This window comes from Narcine bancroftii, chromosome 6 (genome assembly GCF_036971445.1).
Source record: "Narcine bancroftii isolate sNarBan1 chromosome 6, sNarBan1.hap1, whole genome shotgun sequence".
Lineage (NCBI taxonomy): Eukaryota > Metazoa > Chordata > Chondrichthyes > Torpediniformes > Narcinidae > Narcine > Narcine bancroftii.
The window spans coordinates 174605860-174627433 of NC_091474.1; the positions used below are offsets into that span (position 1 = coordinate 174605860).

At 43.0% G+C, this 21574-nt stretch overlaps 1 protein-coding gene across 2 annotated transcripts in view; it reads right to left on the reverse strand.

Annotated features, from left to right (window-relative positions):
* nt5dc1 (5'-nucleotidase domain containing 1) overlaps nucleotides 1-21574 on the reverse strand; it is a 725609-nt gene that overhangs the window by 251741 nt on the left and 452294 nt on the right. For both annotated transcript variants that reach the window (XM_069886815.1, XM_069886814.1), the window contains one exon: nucleotides 4162-4336. In XM_069886815.1, the coding sequence (XP_069742916.1) occupies nucleotides 4162-4336 (175 nt within the window). The remainder of the gene's footprint in view (nucleotides 1-4161; nucleotides 4337-21574) is intronic.

Sequence of the window (21574 nt, forward strand, 5' to 3'; positions counted from 1 at the left end):
TCCCGGTAAGAGGAATTTTACTTAACTGTTAGTATGGGAGGTGTGAGTAGCAAGGGAAATAGTCCTAAGGAAGGACGGGACGATCAGATAACTAAGCAAAGTCCATTAGGATTAATGCTATCTGATTGGGGTGCGGGGAGAACCCGCGGGAAAGACAAACAGACCATGGTCAGGTATTGTTGTCTGGAATGGGTTAAAAACCCGATAAAAGGGAATTCGGCATATTGGCCAAAGTTCAGATCCGATGAGGACTGGATGTGTCAGGCATTGAACATTTGGCTCTATCAAAATCAAAGAGATAATATTGAGAGCAGAGAATATGCAGCCTGCTGGCTCAGTGGATCGGTTGATCAACTGGTTTTGAATGAAAAGGAATGTAAGGAGAAGAAGGATGAGGAACCTTTTGTCCCTGAAACACAAGGATGGGATGTGTTACATTCCCTTCCTCCACCTTATGCTCCTCCTATGCCAGGGCTCCTATCTTTCCCCTCTCTCCTATGCTCTACCCTTCTTCACCTTCTCCTCCTCCCCCACAGCTAAAGAAAGGAGAAGAAAGTAGGGGTGGTATGATGACCCATTCACAAAGTACTAGATTACCACCTCATTTGACAAGAGAGGGAGGAGACTTTGATTCAAAACAGTGTGAGACCCTCCGGGAGGGAAGGGCAGAACCCTTTGATTCATTTCCTGGAGAGCAGGAATCTAGACATTATAAAGGAGAGGATAAGCCAGAAATTAACTGGATGAGACCTTTACGGGAAGTTCCCATGGGAGGGGGTCTTGGTTTCGTACATGTGCCCCTGACTAGTACGGAGGTGCGTAATTTTAAGAGAGAATGCCCAATAAACAGAAAGGAAAGGCTAAGATTTTGATGCAGGCAGTCAAGGAAGTCGTGGAGGGACAGCAAGGAAAGGGTAGGGGCTGTGTGCCAGCTCCTGGACATTGGGAGGAGCTCCGGGAGTGGGAGAGTGGGTACCAGAGCAGGGGAAAGGGTAGAGGGGAATTCTGGGGACGACGACCGTTCCCGGGACCTCGTGGTAATCCCAGTAGGAATTGGGAAACAGGAGCATTATTTTGCGACCATTGTAAAAAGGAGGGACATTTTAAGATAGAATGCCCAATGCGAGCCAGGGAGACGCGATCTTGCGCACTGATGGAAGCAGATTATGAATGGGGGGGGCGGGGTCACGGTTCTCAGTCAATACACACCGTGGGGCTGCACGGAGAACCATTGGTAAATTTAAGCATAGGACCCCACAGTGACAAGATGACCTTTTTAGTAGATTCTGGAGCAGCCCGGTCTAGTATTTTACAACCTCCCGAGGGTGTTAAGATAGAGGGGACAGTGATGATTTTGGGAGTAGGAGGAAGAGATTTTACGGTCCCTGTATTAAGGGATGTAAGAATACAAATGGGAGAGAAGATAGTAACGGAGGACATTCTACTAGTTCCCCAAGCTGGAGTTTGTTAGGACGAGATTTACAGGACCAATTGGCTATCGGCACCAGACCACAGGAATCAGGTATCGGGGTTCAATTGTATGTATTAACCGAGGAGGATCGGGAACTAATAAATCCTGGAGTATGGGCAAAAAAGAAGCAATAGAGGAGTGTTAGATATTCCTCCCCTGCAAGTTACTTTAAAATATCCTGAGCAAGTAATTAGACGAAAGCAGTATCCAATTCCGATGGCTGGCCGAAAGGGGCTGCAGCCAGTAATTGACCAGTTGGTGAAAGATTGTATACTCGAACCTTGTATGTCACCTTTTAATACCCCTACCCCTGAGGCTAACGACCAGTACATATCCAAATATTTAAAGGGACTTTCTGCCTCTCTATACGAATTAAAACGGAAGGGTTTATTAGCTCAAAACCCACCCCTGGAGCATCCTATTCATTTTAATAAATCTGGTGATTGGGTATATGTAAAAGCATGGCAAGATCACCAACTAAAACCTGTCTGGGACGGCCCCTATTGTGTACTTTTGATTACAGACACTGTAGTGCGAATGAAAGAAAAGGGGTGGACTCACATAGAACGAATTAAACAAGCTGCTGATCCACGGATAATCTACCCTCCACCTGACGTGCAGTCCTTCATCCTTCTGATATGAAAGTTACACTAAGCCGGGAAAAAGTGCTGTAATGTTGTTTTTACCATTTGCTGTTTTGTTTACTTGTTGGTTCCCAATTTTTGGGAAATCACCAAATTGCTCACAATGTATTAAGTCCTCCTGGAATAGGGGCAGCAGAGGTGACAATTATTTACCTTTAGAATGCAGACAGGGTGCAGGTATAGAGTATAGTCATAGTGGGGTACCTTATGCTCCTCCTATGGGTTAATATAGGATCCCAACATGGACCAGGGGAACAGAACGGCCCTAGGGGAGTAGACTTGGTTTGTATTCTGGCCTCTACAGATATTAAAAAGAGGAGTTTTAAAGAGATAGCACAAAGAAGATGGTGGGACAATGACAGACAGAATGTTAGTCAGGATTATACATGTAGCAGAGATAGAGTGAATACATATGCTAATGTTTATAGACAGGCTGCAACTCACAGGTTCAGTGATACTTATGCTAATGTTCACAAACAAACTGCAACTCACAGGTTAAGTGACAAGAAACACCCCTCCCCAACTTGGTCTCCTGTAAATCATCCTTTGGGTCACACAGACATTCGGAATGTTAAGAACCACCACTGTAAGGGGAGTTCCAGTTGTAAACGACGTAAGCTGCTCCAGAACACCACAGCTGCTTGGCATTTAAATCGTTTAATCAGACTCAAGCCTTGGAGATCATCACCGAACAGACAGTGATGGCCCTGAATTTATGGGCTGAAGAAGGACGACAGATACGAGCCACAGTTCAACAAAACTGCCTGGCTCTTGATTACTCGTTGGCTGCTGAAGGCAGCGTTTGTGAAAGACTGGTTAATGACAATGCTCACAACGGTCAGGCGGTTAAAGACACTTCTTCAGGAGTTCGAAAATCTTCCCATGCCCAGGTTCAGACTTGGCAACCTTGGTCCGGTGTGGGATGGACTAGACTTTTTATTGGTAACTGGAGTCTGATACCCAGTGCCCTTATAGCAGCTGGACTCGCTATTCTGGCCATTATGGTGCTCCCTTGCCTAAAGGCTTGTGTGCAGTATTTAATTCAACAGACCCCTCGTCAGATCACTATAACCCAAAGGATGTATGTTTCCCAAATTCTGTCTGATGATGCTGAGGCTGCAGTTCGTTTATTGACTCGCTGGGAAAAAGACCAAGTTTACAAGTAATACATTCCAGTTGAAAATTCACAAAGTGTAGCTAAAAGAAAAGTGAGGATTGTGAGAGATGAGTAAAACTAATATGAAAATATGAGAGATGAAGAAAGCTAGTATGTATATATGTGTAATGAATAAAACCAGTATGAATAGGATAAGGGTAGATAATAGAATGTAGAGAAGTAAAGTTAGTTTGAATAAGATAAAGGTCTTCTAGCCTTTTAGACAGAATCAGCAAGTTCCGCATATGTAATTAGTAAGCCAATTAGACAGAATTAGCAAGTTCTGCATATAAGAGTTAGTAAGCCTGAGGGTTGGGAAGGTGTGAATAAGGACAAAGGCAGGTGAATAAGGACAATGACATGATGGGACACAGACAGGATATCCCCTGGTCCTCCAAGTTCACAGAAACAGCATGTAGGCAGACAGGATTGCCTAATGGCCAAACTTATCCAGGAGGCAGAAGAATGTTAGGGTGGGGGGGGGGGGGGGGGAGGGTACCTCTACACTGAAATGAACTGTATAAAAGTTGGGCGAGCCCCAGCATGTGTGTGTATTCCCAGGGTAAGGGGAAGCACCCAACTTTGGATTGTTGTATAATAAATGTTCTTTGTTCTCAATTTTTGTCTCGAGCAAATTCTGTGAAGGTACTTCTGTTTCTCACACAGGGTACACCCCCTAGCAAAATCTTAATGCTGCTTCAAAGGAAAGAGGAGACCCCACCCTGGAGATTTAAGTAAACATGTGAAGTTTTAAAAGCAATGCCCATGAAAAGATAAGTCCTACGAATATAAAACAGAGTGCTTTGGAGTTGCACCCTTGAAGGATTTTAATGTGGTGCCCATGAGTCATCCACACAGGCTATTAGACTGTGTGGGGAATCTGTACTCACCCCAGAATGTGCTCACAGAGCAGCCTGCAGTAGTCACTATGTGAGCTTGTGATCAGAAGCAGCACTTTCCCAGCATTTTTCAGTCTCCTCAGCCAATCCTTCACTGATTCAGAGCAACGGAGTAAATATTTTCCTGGATCTTTTTTCACTGATGGAAAATATATTCCAGAGTCTTCTATTTGAATAAAAAAGAAACATTTAAATATGTTGCAAAGATTTTCAAAATAATAAATACACATTAAATTAATTGAAACATTGAATAGCCTAAATATTCTTGATAACTGGCATGAAACTGAATTTCAATGAAAAAGCGATTTCTACCAAAAGCAAACTTTAAAAAAAAAATTACAGTAACACTGTATTCCTTCATTTACTGAAATGGAACTAAATATTTACAAGCAAACATATTCATTAGGAAATTACATCATACGAGATAAAGAGTTTATTACATATACAGCACCCTCCATAATGTTTGGGACAAATCAGTTTTTCCTTTATTTGCCCCTGTGCTTCAGTTTTAAATTTGTAATCAAACAATTCACATGTAATTAAAGTGCACATATTCCTTATTCATCAAGTTCAGAGATTGCAGAAGGAAGAGGGTATTCAATTTTTTTTTCAATGAAAGTACAGTCGAGGACAGTGACAACATCGTGGATAAATGGAAGCTTTTATTTACACAATCCCTAATACTATTTTTTCAAAGCAGAAATGGAAGCATACAGACTACACTGTGGTGCCCAGACTAGTTAAATTTGCAGACACGCTCACAAACTAGTATGTGCGAATGAAATATAGAAGTTTAAAGGTGAAAATGGTACGGAGAATTGTGAAGGAGTTTTGGAAACATTGTTTGCTGTTTTATTAAGTGCTGGCTGATGGCAACCTTTACACCATCTATCACTGAACTCATGTACCAGAATGCAAGGCACTTGGTTGACCCATCCTCTGGACAAAATAAGGAAACACAAAGCATTCACTACCTCATGCTCCAACAAATAGGTGAACCTATTATTGATAAACGTATTGAGGCAGCAGTCACACAAATGCAGTCAGTTATTGAGCTTGGAAAGGCAATACAAGACAGAAAGACCCTTCCTGTTAAATACCCTTTGAAAGAATGAAAGAAATCAGATCCGTGGAAAAATGCATTCTGGAAGAACTAAATGTTTGTCAGCTGACATTATCCATCAACAATGGATTCGGCTTAGGGCAGAACCAGATGACATGGAGTTGGAAAAGTGCCTGAAGGGAGCATGTCTGTCTGTTACTGCAGCTATCAAGGGACTTCAGAGTTTCCTGTTGGAGGAATTCCAAGACAGGCATCATAGTTATGGAGGAACATGAACTTCATGAGAAAGATCTGCTTCTTATGCATATATTCGATGCATTAGATTGAGAAAATGCTCAGTATGAAGCCCATTCTGATGTCCAGGTTTTGGTTCTTTTACATGTCACACCTGTTCAATCAATGAATGGAGTTGCACGAGAGATAAATTGTATCCAAGAGCTTAAAAAAAAGCCCCATCACAATTTATTATAGTTCCCAAACAACAGGAGCATATTTGGATAATGTTATTAAGAATAACACTGATTTTATCTTGGGAACTGTAAAAGCCTCTCTGAAGCCCTATCCTGTAACAAATTCTGCTGAAGTGATCATACAAGAACACAATTGAAGGCTTGAATCTTGATTTGATTCTTGTGAAAGGCACTTCATATGCTGGTGCTTCACCTTTGGGCCCAATCTATATGTCTGTCAATGTCAAGATTTCCGTGAATGGAAAAAAAAACAGTGTTATATGACTAGAAAATCCAAAGGGATTTGTCAGTCATGTTCAGATCAAGACCAAAACTGGCTTTCTGAACAGACCCATCAACAAAGTCTGCCTTCTACAGGAGAGGGAGGAACTTTGACAAGCCCAAAACTGACCATTTTGTTGTTTTTGGACCTTACCCACTATACAGACTTTACTGGTCCAAAGGCTATGTGCTGGTAACCTCTGGTCTATGAAGAACGAAGATCTACACAATATTGGAATTTACTGTAATTTTATATTTATAATTGTGCAATTATTGAGACATAATAATTAGGGGCCATTGTAGGAACCAAAGATTCATTGTTTACTCCTGTCAGTTTGGCTGCGTCTCAGCGTCTGTGTGAGTTCCGTTTGTTCCAGTGCGCATGTGCTATTCACTGGGGTTATTGGTGCATGCACAGCAGTGAGGAGTTTGGTTTTTAGATAGCCCACATTGACTGTAATTACGGGATAGATGGTGAGTGAGTGAGTGTTTTCTGTTGACCGTTCCATATTGTTACCAAAAGAGTGGTCATTACTGTTAGCCCCGTTAGCAAGGGTGTTATTATTACCACATTACAAGGTTGTTACCATGTTTATGAGTCCCTTTGTGTTCACTAATAAACCATTTAAAATTCATCTGTACTTCAAGAATTTATTTAAACGCATCACAGTAAAGAGCCCACTTAGCCGCCAAGCGACTTTTTTAAATGGATAATAGTCACTACAGTGGTGGAGACCCTTTTTGATGATGGCTGCATTCTTCAGAAAGTGCCTTACGTAGATGTATTCAATGGATGGGAGGTCAGAGCCTGTGAAAGATCTGGCTATGTTAGCTACGTTCTGTAGCCTTCCACTTCCTTGGGCATTCAAATTACCAGGCCAAGATGCAAGCAGTCAATATACTTTCCACAGTGCAGCTATAGAAAAATCTCCTTAGACTTGTGAGAAAGGAGAGACATTGGTTGTGTCTTCTTCACAGTTGCTTCAATGCGCTGGCTCCAGGAGAGATCTGAATAAGGAATCCCAGGAACTTTAAAGTTCTAAGCCTCCCTTCCTCCATCCCATCAATGGGGGATACGTGTGGTCCCTTCAGCCCCATTTCTTAAAAATCAGCAGTAAGCTGCTTGAATTTGATGCTGAGATCAAAATTGTTGCTCAGGAACCACCCAACCAGATGCTCAATGCCCATCCTGTATTCTGACTCAATTTCCTGTAATTTAACCAACAACAGTTGTGTCGCCATTGAATTTGTAGATCGAGCTGGAGCCGAACTTGGCTATGCTGTCATGGATGTACAAGGAATAAGGCACAACAATCTTGGGATGAACTTCAGGACAAAAGCAATCTTCCAGATATCATGAAGAAAAACAACAAAAGAAGTAAAAATTTCAAGTTTTGAAGCTCATTACTATTCATTTAATTCTGAGCAACTGTACAGAATTATTGGTTTTCCACAGTTAACGTTCACACCTGCAAATTAAACATTCCCATTGCTCATCTATCTGTTTACTGCTCCTTTACATATCAACTCTCGTCAGCCAGCAAAGAGTTTGCATTGGCTTGGATTAAGCACACATGCCTATTTCAGTAAAGGTTACACCGTGCCAAGTAATGTCATGTACCTTTTTATCTTCATTTGTTGGTAATGATAAAGCACTTGCAAGATATGGCTACTTGATTCACTCAACATATCAAGATATGGCTAAAGGCACTGAATATGTAAAGCTATGGGCCTTAAGAGTAGTACTAAAGTAGCATGCTCCAGAACTTGCCATGCCCTAAGCTAAACTGTTCTAGTCCAGCTATAAGACTGAAATCTAACTGACAACATGAAAAATTGCCCAGATGTGGTCTGTTCACAAGGAACAGGGCAAAACCAATCCATCCACTTATCACCCCATTAATTTACTTACCATCATCAGCAAAGAGATGGAAGAGGTAACTGATGGTGTTTTCCAGCAGCATTTGCTCAGCAATAACCTGCTGATGGAAGCCCAGTTTGAATTTGTCTGAACTCACTCGTCTTATGACCTGACTACAATCTTACTCTAAACATGGACAAAAGAGCTGAATTCCAGAGGTGGCGTGAGAGCAACTGTTCTTAAGATTACCACAGCATTTTAATCAAATATTCCATCAAGGAGCATTGGCTAAACTGGTCAATGGGAGATTGGGAGAAACCCCTCTTGTTGGTTGATATCAATATTAAGCACAAATGAAAATAGTTGTGGAGGTTAGAGGTCACATCTTCTCAACTGGTGAATGATTGTATAATGTTTAGGACAATTCAAGAGTCCTTAGATAAATGAAGAATTTGACAATCAAATGCAGTACTATCTGGATAATAACCAGGCCTCAACTGATAGGTGGCAAGAAACATTCACTCCACAGGCAATGATGATACCCAACAAGAGAAAATCCAGCTATCACCCCTGATGTTCAATGACATTACCATCACTCAATCTCTCACTATCGATACCTTGTGGTTTACCATTGTCCAGAAAATGATCTCATGTTACCATGTACACAATATTACTGCAGGAGCAGGTCAAAGGCCAGCAATCCTGCAGTGAGTAACTTACCTCCCAACTTCCCAAAAACTTGTCCCCCATCTCCAAGGCTCAAGTCAGGAGTGTAATGGAATACTCTCCACTTTCCTAAATGAGAGCAGCTTCAACAACGCTCAAGACATTCAACACCATACACAGAACATTGCAGCCTGCTGAATAGGCACTGGATTCATAGCCATTCATTCACTCCATTACCCATGCACAGGGGCAGCCTTAAAAAGTTTGGGAACCACTGATTATATACTGGATGCACAGCAACAACTCATCAAGATTGTTTAGATAGGACTTTCCCAATCCACAACCTCTGCCATCTAGTGGAACAAGGGCAGCAAAAGCATGGGAACACCACCACCTGAAAGTTGCCCACCATTCCACACATTTTCCTGACATAAATATAATCGCCATCCCTTCACCAGCCCCAGGTCAAAATCCTGGAACAGCCTCCCTCGCATTGTATGTGTATCCACACCTCAATGATTGCAGCAATTCAAGATGTCAGATCATTGAGCATCTTCTCAAGGAGTATTAGGGATGGGCAATTAAATTCTGGCCCAGCTTGCAAAGCCAATATCCCTCAAGTAAAAAAGTTCTGCTTGCCCAAGGGAGAATGTTATTGCCTCGGAGAAATGCAATCAAAGATACTGGACTCATTCATGGGATAACTGGATGAATATAGAGAGATTAGGACAGTTAGTTCTGTTTGTAAAGTAGTATGAAAGAATTTCATCAGATCTCAGAAACCTAAAAATATTTAACTGGACTAAACAGACTAGATTCAAAAAAATTGCTGATGGCTAGAGATCACAAACCAAGAGTCAGCCTCAGGATGCAACTTTGAGCTGAAATCAGAAGAAATGTCTTCACCTATAGGACACAGAATCTGTGGAATTTTCGATCGCAAATGGGAGTGGAGGCCAAGTTACTGATTATATTCTGAAAGGAGGTAGATTTATTTCTTAATGCAGAATAGATAAGGAATAGGGCAAAAAGATAGAACCAGTGTTTGAAGTAATATGATTGCCTATCATCATGTAGAATAGTGCAGTTGCTCCTGTTATTACCTCCTATGCTTCCATTCTAAGTTCATCCACTACCCTAAAACATATGATTGTATGAGTGATATGTAATTAAATGTATGCATTGAAAAATTAAAGTATGACATTTTGATTACTTTGATAAAAATAATTCAAAAGATCAGGTGCTCAAAACTGCAATTGTAGCCTGCAATGTGAAAACAAAATCTTAGCATTTCATTCATAAACAAACCTAATGTGTAATTATGCATTAATGAGAATATGGAAACAAACTGGTTGGTCTAACCAAGTGTGTGTGTGCGTGCGCGTATGTACACACGTACGTACGCACTCCCACCATTTCAAATTTTGCAGATAAGTGGTTACATTTGTTTGTGATTCAGGCTCCCAATCTGTCTCAGGCTGTGGTTCTCATTTCTTCAGAGATGTCGAAGTGAGCTCAGTTGGCTAGTATTCAAACCAAGAATTTTCCAAAGTATTCAATTAATGTGGTTCTGATAATGATGTTGAACAAACAATTCTAAACCAGTCAGCACAAATAAAGTTAGATTTTTTTTTTCCTTGAGCATTTTTCCCTTCTGAAATCACAAATCTTTTTGTCCATGTTATTTTCTTCTGATAGAAGATCAAAGCAATTGATTTCACCAATCATAAACAACATTGTTCAGAAAGGAAAGGGTATAAAAGAATAGCAAACATGCACTTTTAAAATATAATTTCTATTCTTATTTCCTTTCAGGTGTGTTTGCAGGAGATGCCCCACTCCCTCAACTATTTTAAAAAATATGCACTCAAACATACAAATATTTTCCAGCAGGAAGTAATGGTTAGCAATCACAGATGTTAATTTTGGCAATTATGGTGCCCCCCCCCCCGGTGCATGGTGTCGCCCCCCCCCGGTGCATGGTGTCGCCCCCCCCCGGTGCATGGTGTCGCCCCCCCCCGGTGCATGGTGTCGCCCCCCCGGTGCATGGTGTCGCCCCCCCCCGGTGCATGGTGTCGCCCCCCCCCGGTGCATGGTGTCTCCCCCCCCCCCCGGCGCATGGTGTCTCCCCCCCCCCCCGGCGCATGGTGTCTCCCCCCCCCCCCGGCGCATGGTGTCTCCCCCCCCCCCCGGCGCATGGTGTCTCCCCCCCCCCCGGCGCATGGTGTCTCCCCCCCCCCCGGCGCATGGTGTCTCCCCCCCCCCCCCCCGGCGCATGGTGTCTCCCCCCCCCCCCGGCGCATGGTGTCTCCCCCCCCCCCCGGTGCATGGTGTCTCCCCCCCCCCCCCGGTGCATGGTGTCTCCCCCCCCCCCCCCCCGGTGCATGGTGTCTCCCCCCCCCCCCCCCCCGGTGCATGGTGTCTCCCCCCCCCCCCCGGCGCATGGTGTCTCCCCCCCCCCCCGGCGCATGGTGTCTCCCCCCCCCCCGGCGCATGGTGTCTCCCCCCCCCCCCGGCGCATGGTGTCTCCCCCCCCCCCCGGCGCATGGTGTCTCCCCCCCCCCGGCGCATGGTGTCTCCCCCCCCCCCGGCGCATGGTGTCTCCCCCCCCCCCCCCCCGGCGCATGGTGTCTCCCCCCCCCCCCGGTGCATGGTGTCTCCCCCCCCCCCCCGGTGCATGGTGTCTCCCCCCCCCCCCCCCCCGGTGCATGGTGTCTCCCCCCCCCCCCCCCCCGGTGCATGGTGTCTCCCCCCCCCCCCCCGGTGCATGGTGTCTCCCCCCCCCCCCCCCCGGCGCATGGTGTCTCCCCCCCCCCCCGGTGCATGGTGTCTCCCCCCCCCCCCGGTGCATGGTGTCTCCCCCCCCCCCCCCCGGTGCATGGTGTCTCCCCCCCCCCCCCCCCGGTGCATGGTGTCTCCCCCCCCCCCCGGTGCATGGTGTCTCCCCCCCCCCCCGGTGCATGGTGTCTCCCCCCCCCCCCGGTGCATGGTGTCTCCCCCCCCCCCGGTGCATGGTGTCTCACCCCACCGCCCCCCCCCCCCAGTGCATGGTGTCTCCTCCTCCCCCCCCCCGGTGCATGGTGGGTGATCTTGCTTCAACCTCTTTGGAGACTGAGGATTTTTTTCTCCTCATTTGACACCACTTTTGTATTTCAATTTTGTACAGATAACAGGTGATCACAATTGCAATATTCAACTTGAAATACTATACAATGAGATTCTGCTTCTGATAGAGCATTTTGCATCCTAACAATTGATAAACAATTGTTTTGAGGCTGTAATAAAGATGTTACATTTCAAAACTGTGGTCACCTTCAGGATGTGCACATGTGGGATCTTTAATATAGAAATCCTGAAATTAACCAGAAGTATATATTTTTTTATTTTGAATTCAATAATTTGTAAAACTTGGCTAAAACTTTTTCCTTTTGAGTGTTGTCTTGAACTTTCTATTTATTTATTTATTTTTAAAAAATGTTATTGCCAATTCAATAACTTGACAACATCCAAGCTGTTTGATGCAACGATTCCATCGAACTGATATCTAACAACTTATGAGACCAGATGACCCCAATACCCAGTAGCAAATAGATATTCACCAAGACAAATGGTTACTTAAAATTACTTGCTTTTAATGATCTTTAAACATGAAAACAGGATCAATCTTTAACATCACTAACCCTTTTCTAATTATATGCGCACATGAATGTAATGTGCATGCAAGTTCAGAAAAGTCATTTGATTCAGTCCAATCTTACTTCTCATTCCTCCAAGTTAACTGGTTGCAGACAATTCTTATATTGTGCACAGAATTTAACACTTATGAAGTTCACCAGGCTTTTGTGCTTGAAAGAAATGGTTACCACTCAGGAAGGTTCTTGTCAGTTTTCAGAGAGATTTGTTGTTTGCTGGACACAAACTGATTCCTTCTAATCAGCCACATCAGTGTCTTGCAGAAGAAACTTGGCCCATCAGGATTTTCCAGATGATAACCTCTTTTTCAGGTTAGCAGAGTTCCTTTCTGCTTCTCTTATTTCAAGTGAAACATTATACAGCCAGCCATGACTGTCTTGCATGGACCACAGGGCTCTGACCAGGCTGAACTAAGAACTCACTACCAGTCTTCAAAATGGGGTTTTTCCACAAGCTTACCAGCTTGTCATGTTCCAGTTCCAGCTGCTGAACTGCATTCACACACACTGACTCTCTGCTTGCAAAACCACATGACCCTCTTAGAAGAGGGAACTGCTCTCAGACTGCAGCTCACAACCCAATCCTTTGAGTTCTTTCACCTGTTGCTTTTCAAAACAATTCATTAGTGAAATCTCTATAGACACTCCCCAAACCTTTTGCAAAGTACTGAGCCAGCCTGTCTGGCTTGAGCAGAGCTGTATTTAAATGAGATCCACTTTGAAGTGTTTGTCCCACACTAAACAAAAACCAGCCACAATCTACCTCCTTCAAAACATATCTATATACAATACAAAATACAACATAATCTGTCACATAACAAGTTTGAGAAGATGTGTATATTATGTTAATTAAATAATCTTTATACACCGTTTACTTGGGAACCAGTAGAGGAAGTCATCACTACATCACTGACGACAAAATTTCCAGAATTTTGAACTTAATCTTCATTTTGGTGTGATTGTACTTTTTTCATTACCAACAGACTAGAGGAAAAAAAATTCTTGCAATTCACATGAACAGAACTCTCCCAAAACGTTAAATTCATACTAGATTTACTCTGATAACTTCTTTCCACTGATAAAACTGTTCCAGTTTATTCCTACAATGAAGTCCTCTCAATTTTTGGTTTATCTGAGGTGCCCTCTTCAAAAGCTTTTCATCTTCACTTTCAAGAAAGCACCACAAGAAATAAACCAGCTGCAGGGATGCAGAATCAAAGCTATTCTAACTGCAGCTTGTGATGGAAATTTCACTTCAGGGGAAATTATGAAGTCATTCCTTACCTGTGTACAACCAACCAACAATTTGAGCAAGTCGTGTGTAACCATTCTATGCTCAGGACCACTCACTGAAATCCATGCCCACAAACAGCATGACCTGGAGAGCATTCAGGCTTTGATTAGTATACAATGACACAACAAAGGGCAGCTTCAAAAGTTAGTCAGAAACCCTCCCCTTAACAGTTGACAAAGGGCCTCAAGTGCTGAAGGCTTCCTGATTGCTGGGAGGTTTGGATCTGGAGCTCAAGTTGCTAATGGATTGAACAGGAGCCTATGCAGCTGCAGAGGCTATGGAAGTGCTGGAGACAAATCAACGCACTCAGTGACTCAGAAGGGACTCTGTCATAGTCATGGTCTTACCTTTGTTGGGAGGAGGAGAGTGAATGACAGGATCACCCTGTCAATGAGAAGGTCAGAGGGGTTTAGCTGGGTGGTGTTTGGGGTGTTTAAGAACACAATGTTGTGTCTTGAGAATAATAAAGAACCAAGTCGACTTCATGATGAGCTGAAAGAAGAGTGAGTGTATTCTTTGTAAGCTGTGTTGAATCAATGCCATTACATCTCTCTTGCTTCTTTTCCTCTTGTAATGCAAGGGGTGCCAGGCAACGTTATGGTGACTGTCAGTCTTACAACAGGCACAAGCAATTTTGTGGTAATATTACTTGTCCTGTACTATTACATAATATACAAATCTTGAATTAGCATTGTCAAACAACCACAGTCAACATGTCTGGCGACATCTTTGGTCAGAAACTTAGCTGAAGTAACCACATCTACAGCATGACTGCGAGATCAGGTCTAAAACAAGTATTCTCTGGGTACCGATTCACCTCTTGACTCCCAAAAATCACTTCTTGCAGAGGGTGAAGAAACACTGCAGCAACACACCAAAGCTTAATATCACCCATCAAAAGCACAATGTCTGTTTGGAAAGGTAGGGATAATGCAGCCATGGGAATACCACCTGCTGGAACTTCCTCCCCAAGTCGCATTATACCCTGACCTAGATATATATGGGTGGATTTGATGGTTGAAGGGTGAAGATAGGGTTCCGACAATGTGTCTTTGACCTGAAAGATTAGCTCTTTCACAGATCCTGAGTGTTTCCAGCATTTTCTGGTTTTGTTTCAGCAGATGAATGTGAGAATCAAGAAGGTGCCTTGGCATTTCCTTCTCAAGGGGAATTAAACACTAGCCCTGTTGGAGGTACATCACATGAAAGAAAAATAAAACTTTGGATAATCAATCAATCTTTGGACAATTTAACTTTGGATACTTCTCTAATTATCTAACATGCAAAGATTGGTAAGGTACTGCAAGCAGCTGTAAACCATTTATCAAGTTCAATTCCAAATGCTTCTCCAGCTGGAGAGTACTCGTGACCAATGCTACAATGAACAGTATCACTCAAATCATTAGTGCCCTGCACTTATCCTTCTGAAGGAACTTTGATAGACACCAAAGACTGACAATATACAATTGGAGGTCCCCACGGCAATATGAATGTAAACTTCAAGTGCCTGTGTATGGAATTGTATTTGTTAAAACATGAAAACACTATTCAGCTAACATCCCACACAATCTTTGAAGGACTATGTACTGGCCTGTTCATTCCCTGCTGCACCAGAGTCAATTTAAATTTCTTTTGCTTTCTCTGTGAAGTTGATTCAACAGCATGAATAATATTAATTTTCGTGTGTTGAATTATCATGAAAAAAAAATCAATGGTCACTTTCATGGACTAGTTATGTTTGCAGCATGGTACCTTGGTCGAGATGGGAGACAGGTAGACAGTGTAAATCCCAGTTACCGAAACAATATCCACACCTTTTGTTGCTGCCAGTAACAGACAAAATTAAGGGGAGACAGGCAGTAAAAGAACTATTCAAGCTACCCGAGATGAGGGCAGGGTTGCCTCTGCAAGGCTGACACCTTGGACTCCTCTGCTGCTGGATCCTAGTGCCTCATCTCCATTCATTATCCTCCTCTATCCCCTCACACCTCTCCAATTCACTTCCATCAACTCCTGAGCTTCCCCCCCCCACCCATATTCTACACCTTAATCACCCCCAACCCTCCATTTCCTTTTCACTTGATTCCCACCCCTTTGAGAGCTATTCCATCAAAGCACAGAAAAATGGGCCATTCAACCCTTCTGGTCTATGCTGACTAATAAAATGAGCTCATTGCATAATCCTCCAGACCATTCCTATCCATGTATTTATACAATTTATTTTTAAAACTTGATTGAATCTGCATTCACTGTATTAAATGGCAGCTCATTCCACACTCCTGCCACTGAGTGAAAACTTTCCCCTAATGTTTCCCTTGTACCTCTCCCATTTCATTCTAAGGTATAATCTTCATTTATCTCCCCCAATTTAAGTAGAAATATCCTACTACTCAGTCTATACCCTCAATCTTATAAACCTCTCAAGTCTCCCCTTGTCCTTCTTTGTTCCAAAGAGTATAATCCTAACCTGTTTAATCTTTCCCAGTAACTCAACTCCTGAAGATCCAGCAAAATCTTAGTAAATCTTCTCTCTACTCTTTCAATCTTATTGAGATCTTTCCTGCTGCTGGGTGACCAGAACTGCACACAATATCCCAAGTGTGACCTCACACAGTTTGCAACCTCTCTGCATATACCTAGCAACCCAACCTTCTGAACAAACATCTTGTGTGGAACCTTGTCAAAGGCTTTACTGAAGTCCATATAGACAACATCTACAGCCTTTCCTCAACCACCTTCTTGGCAACTTCCTCAAAAAACTCTACAAGACTTGTTAAACACTACCTACCATGCATAAATCCATGCTGACTGTCCTTAATCAGCTGATGACAGTCCAAATATCAATATATCCTTTCTCTTAGAAATCCTTCAAATGATTTACATATTACTGACACCAGGCTCACTGGCCTACAATTGCCTGGTTTTACTTTTGGAGCCCTTCTTAAACAGTGGGACAACATGAATTACTCTCCCCTCCCCCCATCACCTTGGCTTTTTGTCTTGTGCTCTCACCTCTTCCATCAACATCCTCTTGCCTGTGGTTCTCACCCTCCCTCTCCCCTCTACCATTTTATTCAGGCACCTGCCTGCTTTTAGCTCATACCTGAAATGTTGGTTATGTATCTTGCTACACAAAGAACAGTGCTCGACTTGCTGGGTTTCGCCATCATTTTTGCTTAAACTACATTCATAGCAACTACAGATTTTCATGTTTAAGTCAGAGTTGTTAAAACCTGGATACAACACAGAAGGTCAGATACTCTTTTTATCCTCAAAAAGATAATGTATTATTTGCGATGTATAGCATGCCATGCAATTAAATCTATTACTGCTTGGAAATGGACCCAACACGCCACTATGCTTATTTTGTTTGGTCATCTTACTTTATAATCTGTTTCCATTCCTAGAACCCTGCATTTGTCTCATTTGAGTAATGAGTGATGTTCAAGGTTCCTTTGTTCTCAGTCTGTTTTTAAAAACCATTTGCCTTTAACACTTATGATAGTACAATAGTAAGAGGTTTCTTCAAACTCAAAACCAATGAAAACAAAAAGCCCTGCTCTGCAGTTGGAGTTCTGAAAGAACACTGCTGGATAAACAGGCAGCTTCCGTGACATGAACAGTAAAGCTTTAAAAGTTGGTCACTGAAATATGAACTACTTTGTTTTCAGAGAACAGGTTTTATACCCATTACCAAAGGGATCCAGCTGAAATCTGGTAACTTGAACCATAGAGCACTACAGCATAGCAATTGCCACCCTTGGCTCTTCTAATCTGTGCCAAACCATTTCTTTTGCTTAGTCCCACTGATCTGCTCCAAGTTCATAGCTCTCCAAATGTACCTATCCAAATTCTTAAAAGTTTAAATTGAGGCCCATTTACCATTTCAGCTGGCAGCTCATTCCACACTCCCATCACTCTGGTGGAAGAGGTTCCCCCTCACACTCCACCTAAACTTTTCCCCTTTCACTCTTAACCCACATTCTCTGTTTTGTATCACATCGATCTACATTTACTCCTCAATTTTAAATATCTCATTCCTCTACTCTCCAATTAATAAAGTCTGTTTAACCTTTATCATAACATCTCTATTGCTGTGTTCAATACTTTGATTTATGAAGGCTCTTTACAACCCTATCCACCACTTTCGGGGAATTATGTATCTGTATTCCCAGATCCCTCTGTTCTACCACACTCCTCATTGCCCTACCATTTATCATACATGTCCTTCCAAAATACAACACCTTACACTTGTCTGCATTAAATTCCATCTGCCATTTTTTCAGCTGGTTCAAATCCCTCTGCAAGCTTTGAAAAACTTCTTTGCTGACAACAGCACTTCCAATCTTAAGTGTCCTCTGCAAACTTGCTGGATCCAACTTACCATATTATCATGCACATCATTAATAATGACGAACAAGAATAGTCCCAGCACTGATCCCTGAGGCACACCACTAGTCACAGGCATCCTGTTTGAGAAGCAATCATCCACCATTACTCTCTGGCTTCTCTTGTCCAGCTATTGTTGAATCCAGTTCACTATTTCACCATGAATACCTAGCATCTGAACTTTCCTGACTAACCTATCACATGGGAAGTTGTCAAAGGCCTTACTAAAGTTCATGTGGACAAGATCCACAGCCTTTCATTCATCAACTTTTCTAGTAACCTCCTTGGGGAAAAAAAAATATTGGTTACCATGCATAAAGCCATGTTGACACTCCCTAATCAATAATTTACCTACTACTGACATCAGACTCACCAGTCTACAATTTCCAGGGTGACTTTTGGAGCCATTTAAAAAACAGAACAACATGAGCTACCATCCAATCCTCTGGCACAAGACATTTTAAATATTTCTGCCAGAGTCCCTGCAATTTCTACACTAACATCCCTCAAGGTCCAAAGGAATATCTTGTCAGGCCCTGTGGATTTATTCCTTATTTGCTTTAAGACAGGAAGCACTTCCTCCTCTTTAATCTGTTTAGGTTCCATGGTCTCACTGCTTGTTTTCTTTACATCCCATGACTTTGTATCCATTTCCTGAGTGAATACTGATTAAAAAAAGATCTTCCCCACCTCTTGGCTCCAAAAAAAGCCAACCACTGATCTTCAAGGGGACTAATTTTGTCCCTGACTATCCTGTTGCTCTTAATATACCTGTTGCAACTTCCCTCAAATTATCTGCCAAATCAACCTCTTCTTCTTTTAGCCTTCCTGATTTCTTTCTTGAGATTTCTCTTGCGTTTTTAAAAAAATACTCAAATACCTCATTTGCTTCATGTTATACACCACCTTCTTCCGAACCAGATCCCAATTATCCCTCGAGAACCAAGTTTTCCTTTGCCTGCTAACCTTGCCTTAAATCCTGACAGGTGCATACACACTGTACTCAAAATTTCACCTTTGAGGGACCTCCACTTACCCCACACATCCTTGCGTAAAAACAACAGATCCCAAATCATATATTCGAGATTCTCTCATTTCCTCAAAATTGGCCTTTCTCCAATTTAGAATTTCAACTTGAGGCCTAGACCTATCCCTCTTCACAATTAACTTGAGACTAATGGACTCAAGATGTTCCCCTACACATACTTCTGTCACCAATTCTATCTTGTTCCCTAATAGGCCAACCCAGTATTGCACTCACTCTACTTGGTACCTCTATATACAAATTTAGAAAACTCATATAGCCTCATTCAACATCCGACTGTCCTGCCTGAGCATATCAAGTGATATTTTCACTGATGAGTCACGCCCCCGCCCCCACCCCCACCCCCACCCCCAGAAGCCTGGAACATTGAGCTGCAACCAAGTTTCACCAGTAGCCACAATGTAATAATTCTACATGTCAATCCACATTCATCTCCCTTTCCAACAAAACTTGTTGCATTGAAATAAATGCACCTAGGAGTATTTTCACCACATACAACCCATTGAATTCTAACAGCATCTGCAACTTTCACAATCTTTTCCCTCCTCTATCTGCTCTGGCAGGCTGGTTCCCATCCCCCTGCAAATCTAATTTAAACCAGAGCAGCACTAGCAAACCTTCCAACAAGGATATTAGTCTCCCTCCAGTTCAGATGCAAACTGCCCCATTAGATCATGGCCCACCTTCTCTGGACGAAAGCCCAATCATCCAGAAACATGAAGCCTTCCATCCTGCTCCATGTCTTTAATCACATGTTAAGCTGCACTATCTTCCTATTTCTAACCCTCAGCACATGGATAGAAATTCTAAGATCACAACCCTAGGAGTCTTGTCCTTCAACTTAGCACCCAACTCCCTGAACTCTCCTTGCAGGACCTCCTCACCCTTCATTGGCCCCTATATGGACCACAACATCTGGCTGCTCACATTCCCTCCTGAGGATGATGTAAACATGATCTGAAATTTATTGGACCCTGACACCAAGGAGGCAACATATCACCCCGGTAGTTCATTTCTTACCCCCCCCAAAAAAAAACAAAATGCTATACTTGTTATTGAGGGAAGCAGCCACAGGGGCAGTCTGCACTGTCTGCCTGTTCCCTTTCCCTCTCCCTCTCCCTCTCCTGACTATCACCCATCTACTCTCCTCCTGCTTCATAGATGTAAATAATGTCCCCGTAACTCCTGTCTATCACCCCCTCTTCCTCCTGAATGATCCAGCGTTCATCCAACTCCTGAACTCAGTTTGTCAGGAGTTGCAGCTGGATGCACTTCTCATAGATGAAGTTATCAGTCATCCCCGACAACTCACAATAGGAGTATTTCCCTGTCTTGGTTGCCATTCCCATTGTTTATAACTAGAGGAAAACAATAGGATAGCTAAAAGCTGCCCTTACCTGTGCCTGCCTACTGAATCCTTTTTGAAAGGTGGCCCTTTCTTGCTTCAACTCCTGCAATACCACCAAAGTCTTTCCACTCTGAATCAGCACACACTAATGGTATCTTCGACACAACACAGATCCTCACTTTTATAGTGATGTTCAGGTCACCTGACCTCAATTGCCCAATCAACTACTCATCTGTCTTCCACTGTTGAACTTGCTTAAATATTTCCACCTGTAAAACTGATTCTCTTAATTAATGTTGTTGAACGGAAAATCTACAGAGAATGGGCATTCTCCAACCAGATGCCATTGACATCAACTTAAATGGTTTCTGTTAGACCCCCTCTCCTGTCTCTTGCTTTCCCTAACCCTCTGTCTCCTTTCACCCTGTCCTCTCCATTAACAAAGCTGCCTCTCTCCCTAGTGCTGCTCAGTATTTTTTTTCTCTTTTGCCCTTCCACCCATATGTGCTGATGATCTCTTGCCTATTGGCCTGTGCTCCTCCCCCCTTGCTTTTTGCTTGCAGCGGATGAAGTGTTCAGAGCCGAAACATATTACTAATCTTTCTGCTTCCTATTGAAGCTGTGTGACCTGGTGATTTACTCCAGCACTTTCATGTCTCTCAATTTATCCCGACTGCACCTATTCGGAGCTGCATACCCAAAACCTACCCTCAAACAAACCATGTGTACTACTTCAGCCTTTATTAAAGAACACATGTGCCTTCTTTCAAGCTTCAAATGGGACTGCCAAGAAGTGCGCAGCATTACACACAGCAGCCTTCAGATTCACAGTTCAAACTGCTTCGAGGTGCATAACTCTTCTGTCAATAAATATCAAATGCCTACAATATTTTTGTGAATATATATTCTGCCAAAAAATATATTTTTGTATAGAATAAGGTTGGATTTTCATCTTCTTCTTCTTTGGCTTGGCTTCGCGGACGAAGATTAATGGAGGGGTAATGTCCAAGTCAGCTGCAGGCTCGTTTGTGGCTGACAAGTCTGATGCGGGACAGGCAGACACAGTTGCGAGGGAAAATTGGTTGGTTGGGGTTGGATGTTGCAATCTCTTTTCAGTGCCAACTGCTCAGTCCAAGAATCCGCCCTGCTCCATCTCCCTCAACAGCCCTTAAGGCTAGAGCTGGATGAGGTCCTCACCCGGGAAGAGACATATAAGGCAATTGAACAACTGAAAAATGGCAAAGCAGCAGGTATGGATGGAATTCCCCCCCAGAGGTCTGGAAGGCTGGCAGCAAAACTCTGCATGCCAAACTGC